Genomic DNA, 9,263 nt, shown 5'->3' with positions numbered 1-9,263 from the left:
CCCCCCCCCCCCCCCGCAGTGGCCCTAGCACCTACCTGGCATGTTCTTCTGGAAGTTTCCTTTGCCTTTGCATGTGGAACATGAGGTCCCCCCCGTTGACATACTCTATGACCAGGAACAAGCTGGCAGGAGAGAGGGGCAAGGAGTTGGGGGCTGAAATCACCCTGCAGCACACGTCCTGCTTACTGCAGACAAAAGCTCCACAATGTGGTCAGGCAAAGCAGAACCTCCCTAGGTGATCGCTTTTAGCAGCAGGCGGAGCCACCCCTGGGTGCTGACCTGCTGCTTCTTATAACAACTCCTAAATGGCCAAAGCAAGGAGATGATAGACCACCCGGGAGCTCCTGGGGTCAGCAGGAAAAAGCCCATGCTGAAAGGGAGGTTGAGGATTGGATGAGTAAGGTGCAAGGCCTGGTCCTGACATCTGCTCCTTGTGGTCCCAGGCCACGCTGGTTAACGGCTGTGGTTTCATCATGAAACAAGGTAGGATGCTTGTTTTTGGAAAAGAAGAAATAAATGTAGGTGTTCATTTATGTATTATTTTATCTCTATGTTCCCAACAGTGCCAGGTCTGTCTCAGGGTAAAAAAGGTTAAAATTAGGCAGGGACAGTGGTCAGAGGCCCTGGGTGAGTGATAGATAGATGATCAAGGAAGGAGCAGAGGACTGGATGGAGCATGGGGTGACGGGAGAGCACAGAGTTGTGGCCTGCCCTAGAGCAGGTTTGGCTCAGATGGGCTGAGACCCATGGGGTTAGGTGCCCAGGCCAGGTGGTGGCAGGTAAAGAAGCACGTCAGGGGGGCACAGTCTTAGGGTTGACTGCTCACACCTCCCTGTGTGGATGAACTCCAGGGAGGTGAAAGTAGGCATCGTGGATCAGGGATAAGGCAGTAATAAGGGGCCAGGCCGAACTGACCAGGTCTAACAGTAAGCTGGACACCAGGGAAGAGGGACAGGAATGGGTTTGACTCAGGGTTTCAGCATGGCTGTGGGGGTTGGGACATAGACACTCTAGTATAAGAACAGCACAGTAGGTCCAGAGGGGGATGGCCACCATGGGTCTGAGATGCCACCAGGCCTACAAGCAGGAAAGTGGAGGGGCAGCAGGGGTCAAGCAGAGGTCAGAGCAGAGGAGTGTCTGAGCTTCATGGGTATAATCTTTGGGTTTAGGAACTGGCATCTACCTCATGTCTCCTGACACTGGCCATGTGGTTTCTTTTACTAATAAGATCTTTTCTGCATTTAATAAGACTCAATTTTCAAAATTCAATCCACACACAATTTCCCAGAAGGGCAACTTGGGGACATCTGGGTCGGCAGTTCGCATTTGCTGGGACTGTTTGCTTTAGCAATGTTTGTTTGCAGTTTGCTGGTGTTGTTGGTGCTGCCGCCCACCGGCAGAAGGTGCGGCCAGTGCAGAAAGGACCAAGCAACCCTTCATCTCCAGCTCCTGCAAGAGCTCTCAGCTGGCCGGACTGAAGCTCACTGGCTTACTCAATCTACTGTGGATGGATGCCTGCATTCTGTCTCCAGAGCTCTGACGGGGAGCCAGGGAAGCCAGAAGAAAGTTAACTGGCTGTGAATCACTAAACAAGCTTTTAATGGCATATTTGGATGAGAAACAACCCCTAATATATGGAAATCAGAGCAAAAGCCCTCAGCACCAGGTGAGGAGCTGTGGATTTCCCCTAGGTAGGCCAGTATCAGGCATCCTGGTCCTGAAGAAAATCCCAGTATGCTTATGTGGAAGCCAGGGACAGCACTTCTCTTCATTCGTGTCTGCAGGATATACTCACAAGTCCTCTACAAACCTTGCGCTTGCCCTATGGGGTTCGCTGGCCCACTGCCATGTTTTATAAAGTTTTATTGGAACTCAGTTATACTCAGTATACAGTTGGCCCTTGGTATCCATGGGTAGATTGCATGACCCCCTTCAATACCCAAAACCCACCATTGCTCAGGCTTTGTATATAAAACGGCAAATGTACCGTGAATCCAGGCACATCCTCCGATGTACTATCAGTCATCTCTTGGTTACTTATGATACCCAACACAACTGGAAACCACACAGACAGACGGTTGTTACACTGTGTTGTTTAGGACATAGCGGCAAGGAGAGTCAGTACCTGGGGCTGGGGTACAGCTCAGTGGTACAGCATGGGCGAGGCCGTAGTTCTAACCCGATCACCACATCAGTACATGTTCAGTATGCCCCTCCCGCTGAGGACTTTTAACCACACTGGCAGAGCTACTGAGGATGCACGGTGCAAGGAAGAACCCATGGACACCGGCTGCGAATCACTTGTGGCTGCTACTGTGTAACTGTTCCACAGAGGTGTTCACTCTCTGGCCCTTACAGAAGCAGCCGCCCTGGTGTAGACAAGCAGGACACTCAACCCCAAGTGAGGAAGGACTTTAAGTACCCCTTAAAAATCCCTTAAGTCAACACACTTAATGATTGCAGCCTATGGAAGGCAGGTCCTGCGAAACTTGTCAGAGTCCACAAGATGTCTCACACCTAAAAATTAGTCAAAAGTATTTCTTTCACTCTCTCTGGGTGCTGAATGTGGGTACATGCCTTTAGTCCAAGCTCTCGGGGGGCAGGTGCAGGAGGATCTCTGAGTTCAAGACCAATAACCTGTTCTACATAGTGAGTTCCAGGTCAGATGGGGCTAAAGGAAGACCATCTCAAAAATAAAAACAATGACAACAAAAACACCCCCCCCAAATTCTCTGGGTGACTTAAAGCACAGTACTGATATTTTCCCACCTACCAGGACTCCTATGCTTGATGGGTCCTGGTCTACCTGCCATGAGGGAGGGGTCGATCCCTTCTCCTCAACACTCCCCAACACTCTGGGGAGCACACTTCAAGCTTTGGTGGTAACAGTCAGAAAGCCAGGTCAGGTCCTGAGAACAAAGGCAGACACCGTAACCTGGAGAACGCTAAGCCTCAGAAAAGCAGAAGGAAGGGCAGTATCTCTACCTAGAGAGGCCACGGTGAGGGCTCTAGGCAGGCCATTTCTGTACCAGATTTCTGTACCAGGGTTCTTCGTCTAATGGAAGCTACAAAACAGTGGGTGATCTCCCCCCCCCCCTGAGTCTCACTACATAGACCAGGCTTATTTTGAACTTTTGATCCCCCTGCCTCAGCATCTTGAATGCTGGGATTATAGGTGTGTACCACTATGACCAGCTTGCTCCTCTCCCTTCTCCTTTAATCTCTGTGTGTGTGTGTGTGTGTGTGTGTGTGTGTGTGTGTGTGCTTGCCACAGCATGCATGTGAAGGTCAGAGGACAACTTTAGGGAGTCAATTCTTCTTCCACCATGTGGGTCCCAGGGATCAACCTCGGGTTGTCGGGCTTGGTGGCAGGTGCCTTTACTTACAAGCCATGACAGTGGCCGTCAAACTGACCTCCAGCTCTTTCCCAATTTCAGTTATAAAAGCAACTGTGAAACGAAAGATTTTTTTGGTCTTTTTGGGACAGGGTCTCCCTGTAGCCCCAGCCGGCCTGGAACTGACTATGTAGACCAGGCTGGCCTTGAACTCACAGATCCACCTGCCTCTGCCTCCCGAGTGCTGGGATTAAAGGTGTGTGCCACCATCCCCAGCAAATTTCTTTTTGTGTATGGATAAAACCTTGGTATGGCTTTCAACATTTCTAGAAGCAGAAATTGCCCCCAGGGTCCATGCGCACTGCTCTGTAGGTGACTTGGGATGGCTTGGGTGTGCATAGCTGTGCCACTACAAGGTATATCTGCTCATGCAGTTGGCCCTCTGCAGGAGGGCCTGGCAGGAGCCTCCCACACCACATTCCTGAGCCTGAGATTCTGTATTGGGCCATGACTTCCTCTGCTAGCTGGGCTGCAGCCAACACCTCACACAGACGTACTCACAGGACACAGGCTGTTTGTGGGTTAGACTGGGACATCTGTCACTTCATCCATAGCCCCCTTGGACACATGGCTATACCAACTCTCCAGGGAGGCTTGGAAGCACGGGCAGGGGCCTAGAAGAGCCCACTACACTTTTACAGTTAGATCTCGTCTGCTCTTAAGGTTACACCACCGCAAGAAGGAAGCAGCGAGTAGCCTGAGAGTGGATTTTATCACCTATTCTTAACAAAGTGGGCAGAAGTCACTGAAACCCAGTAAAATGGATCCATCAACATAAGCAAAGGGATATAAACAGGAGCGGTTGGCTCTAGGGTCCAGGGCAAGGGCAAGATGCAGGTGATGGTGAGATCTACTGCTCCCCTGTCCTGCCTGCCTCACCAGGAAAGGACCCAGAGAAGAAACCACTTCCCCTGCTCTCTAGCAACATGGGCACCCAGCCCGGACCATGGCTCAGACAGAAAAGCCGAGAGCACCAGACAGTGTGGGGAGAGTCAGAAAGTAACACTATGAACTTGGCTACTGCCTGTGTTTACAAATAAAGTTTTATCAGAACACAGCCCTGCACATTTTATTAATTTTTTTCCCCTCTATTTTGAGACAGGCAGGGTCTAAGGCAGTCCAGGCAGGCCTTCAACTCCTGATCCCTCTGTCTCCAGAGTGCTGGGGTCATAGGCATGGGCTACCACGTCTGGTGCTGGGGTCATAGGCACGGGCTCCCATGTCTGGTGCTGGGGTCATAGGCACGGGCTACCATGTCTGGTGCTGGGGTCATAGGCACGGGCTACCACGTCTGGTGCTGGCATCATAGGCACGGGCTACCACATCTGGTAGCCATGCACATTCCTTAAACTTGTCTGTGGCTACGTTTGTTGCAGAACAAGCAGCCGCAATGAAAACCGTTAAGTCTGAAAACACAGCCATGAACCACCCCCAGGCTCTTGTGTCAGCAGTGACATCATAACCTAGTGAGCATAAGCATGCTCCAATGTCAGCAACTTGCTTGTCGAACGACACAGTTCTCAGAACATATCCCAGCTGTCAAGATAGCCGAGGCTACACAGACGGTCTGGTCATTTGAGAAAGCTTGCTAACTCCCAAAATAAACTAACAATGAAAACAAAAGCTTTCATAGTGCTCACTCTGTAGAACTCATTTACTCTAAACACTATGGGGTAAATAGTACCATTTTTCCTATTACATGGAGGGAGACACTGAGGCACCAAAGGTCCTGACATCAGACAACCCGTGCCTGGAGACCTGGTTTCCAGGTCCTGTCTTCTGTTCCCAACAGATGGCCCCAGATGACCGAGCCATTCAAGGAGGGGAGAGACATGATAAAGAGCCAGCTTAGATGTGAGTCTGCGGCACGGAGGACAGAACGACAGGCCAGACCAGACCCATGACTGAGGCCTGAGAAAGTTGAGATCAAAGCTCCGTCACACCAAAGGTACAAAACAGGAGCAGTGCACAGTGGGAAGGACGAGTCGAACCCAGCGCCGTGATGTTTTCAGAAAGACGTGAACAGACAAGGAAACTGGACATGGCCAATTCAACAAGAGAATTTCATCTTGTTCAAAGAAATCTTCTATACAGATGGGGAGGGGACAAGCTAGCTTTGATGTCTCAGGGACAAATTTGGAGCACACCACGAACTGTCTGAATGTCAGTGTGACTTGGAGAGGCTGGGGTCCTCAGATACCAGAGGATGCCCACTCTCTTCCTGGAGTCAGAGATGGTGCCTGACTGAAAAACTCAGTGACAGAAGAAAACAGAATAGCCAAGCAAGCACTGAAGGGCCTGGGGGAATTTACCACTTAAAATGAATAATAACAACACTGATTAATGCAGGGATGGGGGGGGAATCCCCACAGGGAATCCCACCAAGAGGTAATCCCAGGCCTGTGGCTCAGAGTAACCACTAGGCTCCCTCCCCAGTCTCTCTCTCTCTCTCTCTCTCTCACCACACATATACAAGTTCTAAGTTGTAGCTAATAAATTTTAATACTATTTAGGATTTTCCATAGAATGAAAAAAAATTTAGAAGTTGTTTTTCTTTTTTAAATCTAATAAGGAGGGGGCTGGGGAGATGGCTCAGGGGTTGAGAGTGAGTTCTGCTCTTCCAGAAGACCTGAGTTCAGCTCCCAGCACCCACACTGGAAAGCTCACAGTCACCTGTAACTTTAGCTCTGGGGGAGCCAATGCCTCTGGCCTACAAGGTCACCTGCACTCACATGCACACATCCACTCACACATAACTAAAAATCAAATGGAGAATCCAATAAAGACTTTAAGAAAATCAATCAAATATCAATACAAACAGCTATGAAAAAAATTAAGTATCAGCAAACTGAATTCAAACACACACTGTCAGACTAACACAGGGCTCCCTAGGCATCCAGGGGCGGGTCAGTGCCAGGTGACAGTTCACCTCAGGGAGCCCCAGGGAGTGAAAGTTCAACCATCTACAGAAATGTTGAGGAGCCTTCCAAGGCAAGGTGCTCTCTTTTTTTGGCATGGCTGCATGTGTGTGCATGTTTGTATATGTGTAGCATGTGTGTGCATGTTTGGAGGCCTAAAGTTGATGCCAGGAGTCTTCCTGGATCATTCTTTTTTTAATTCTTATTATTTTTTGGTCTTTTTTGAGACAGAGTCTCCCTGTAGCTCCAGCTGCCTGGAACTCACTCTGTAGACCAGGCTGGCCTGGAACTCACAGAAGATTCGCCTGTCTCTGCCTCCTGAGTGCTGGGATTAAAGGCGTGCGCCACCGCACCCCGCTTCTATCTTTTTTTTTTTTTTTAAAGCATTTTATTTAGGCCTATTTATTTGTCTGCATGTGTGTAAGTGCACCCATGTTGTGCAATGCCTGCAGAGGTCAGAAGAGAGCCTTGAACTCCCCTGGAACTGGAGTTACAGACAGTTGTTAGCCACCATGTGGGTGGGGAATCAAACCCAGGTCCTCTGCAAGAGTAGCCCGTGCTCTTAACTGCTCAGCCATCTCCCCAGCTCCCTTGTTCTATCTTGTTTATTGACGCAGAGTCTCTCAATCAAACCCAGAGTTCATGGATTCTGCTCCCACGGCTAGGGAATCCTTTATCTCTGCTTCCAAGGCTGGAACTGGAACTACAGGTCAGCAGTCATACCCACTGGACATTTATGTGAGTTCTAGTGATCCAAACTCTGATCCTCTTCCCTGTGAGGCAAATGCTTTAACCACTGAGCCATCTCCCCAGCCCACAATGCTCTTTCTTGATAGTAAAACAGAAACAGATGTAGAATTCCAAGGTAAGTACCTTTCCAAGCCAGTTATTGGTTCCTCTTCTTGTTCCACACTATCCTTTTAGGGTTTCTAGAATCTTCTCCCACCTCAGTCAGCCAGTCCAGGATTGGAGGGGATAGGTCCTGTCTCTAACAACTAATGCCTCATCCAGGGGTAGTCTCCCGTGACTCAGAACCCAGAGTAAAGGCCATGGGTAGAGGCTGGGTCTCTACTGTCCCTTCCAGCCCATACAAGGTACATGCCATCTGTCTAAAGGGTGTGGGAGTTTGTTCTGGTCCCTCCTATTTGGTTCTTCTTTTCTGACGGAATGTGTCTAATGTTTGTGCTCCACACTGTGCCACCTTAGTATTTTATCTGTGGGCCAGAAAACAGTGCTGGTCACTCTTACCAGTCACCTGGAAGGAGGGGATACCCAGCCAGCATCAGCAGCCTGAGGGGGATGAGGAGATGGCAATGCTGTGAGGGAGGACAACACTGGCCCTGCTTGTAGGGGTCACCACTGTGATCCCCAAGCCCAACAAAATGGCCTGAAAGTTCTAAGGAGAAGCCGTAAGGCCAGAGTGAGCACTAAAACCCAAACTTGCTAGGCATTGTAATGGAGAAGGGACCTCACCTACCATAGAGAGGAGAGGCAGGAACACTCAGGACAAAATTGAACATGAGGGAACTGTGAAGGGAACTTGGAAAGCAATGTCTCCGATGGGAAGTCAGCACAGGAGGACATCTACCTCATTCAGGAGTTTCCCACAGAAAACTTCCTTCTGTTTTCTGTGGTCAAACAGGTTGCTTCTAAAGTCCAAGTGGAAAAACAGGCATGAAAAAAACACGAAGAAGCAAGAGTGGTAGGCAGGGAGCTATGGTGAGCTCGGTGTACTGGGGGGTCCGCGGTGTACTGGGGGGTCCGCGGTGTACTGGGGGGTCTGCGGTGTACTGGGGGGTCTGCAGTGTACTGGGGGGTTCTCAGTGTACTGTGGGGCTGCAGGTGAGTCCTGCTTGATGTTTGTGCCTGTTGGAATGCTAAAGCTGGTTTCTAACCAAGAGGCTATTTGCGTGGCTCCTGTGTGTTGTTTGTTGTGTGTACGTGTATATGGGGGGTGGCAGGAAGGGTGGGGGCAGGCCTGGATGGCTAAGAGCGCTGTGCTACTCTTCCAGAGGACCACATTTTGCTTCCTGGCACCCATGTTGGGTGCTTCACGAGTATTTGTAACTTCGGTTCCAAGGTATCTGTCCCTTCTTCCCGCCAGAGGAACCTGCACATACATGGCATCCACTCATTCACATATACAGATGGACAGACAGACACACACATACTCATCCATAAAAACAATACAAAAAAGTTTTTAAAAATATGGAACGCTTCACAAATTCGTGTGTCATCTTGTGCAGGGGCCATGCTAATCTTCTCTGTATCGTTCCAATTTTAGTATGTGGTTTTTTAAAAGAATGGGGAACGGGCAAAGGGGATGGGGCTGGCTCAGTGGGGAAAGTGTTTGCTCTGCAAGCATAGGACCTGAATTTAGCTCTCCAGAACCCACGCAAAAAGCTGTGCCTGTAACTCCAGTGCTGGGGGTGAAGCTGGGAGCATGAGGCAGGATTCTCGGAGTTCACTGGCCAGTCAGTCTAGTCTCCTAGTTCAGTGAGAGGCCTTGTCTCAAAACCTACGGTGAAGAGCAATTAAGGAAGATATCTCAAGTCAGCCTCCGGCCTTGACGCACGCATGCACAGACACATACATGGATAAAACACACAGGCACACACACACAATGAATAGACAAAGAAGAACTGGGATGTGGCTCAGTAGTAGAGTGGCTGCTTGGCATGTGCAGGTCTGGGGTTGGACCCCCCTGTACCAACCAATATATAACAAAAGAAAGTTGAATGCCAGGCATGGTGTGTGCCTGTGATCCCAGCACTCGGCAGATGGAGGCAGGAAAGTTCCATGACAGTCTGGGCTATATAGTGAGACTCTAGGGGGAGAGGGGAAAGGGGAAGGGGGAGAGGGGAAAGGGGAAGGAACACGGACACAAACACGGACACGCACACACACACACGCACAGAGAGAGAGAGAGAGAGAGAGAGAGAGAGAGAGA

The 9,263-nt window shown here is 49.8% G+C and overlaps 1 protein-coding gene and 1 non-coding gene across 5 annotated transcripts in view; both read right to left on the bottom strand.

Moving 5' to 3' along the window:
* Prkcz (protein kinase C zeta) overlaps nt 1–9,263 on the bottom strand; it is a 125,117-nt gene that overhangs the window by 14,848 nt on the left and 101,006 nt on the right. For all 4 annotated transcript variants that reach the window (XM_008852633.2, XM_008852636.3, XM_008852634.3 and 1 more), the window contains one exon: nt 36–122. In XM_008852633.2, the coding sequence (XP_008850855.1) occupies nt 36–122 (87 nt within the window). The remainder of the gene's footprint in view (nt 1–35; nt 123–9,263) is intronic.
* LOC115067623 lies at nt 8,516–8,618 on the bottom strand. The gene has a single exon (XR_003847007.1). It is a non-coding gene; the product is annotated as a U6 spliceosomal RNA (small nuclear RNA).

The sequence above is a fragment of the Nannospalax galili genome, unplaced genomic scaffold (genome assembly GCF_000622305.1).
Source record: "Nannospalax galili isolate Female #2095 unplaced genomic scaffold, S.galili_v1.0 scaffold806, whole genome shotgun sequence".
Taxonomy (NCBI): domain Eukaryota; kingdom Metazoa; phylum Chordata; class Mammalia; order Rodentia; family Spalacidae; genus Nannospalax; species Nannospalax galili.
The sequence above is the reverse complement of the archived record's forward strand: the minus strand, read 5'-3'. Positions and strand labels throughout refer to the sequence as shown.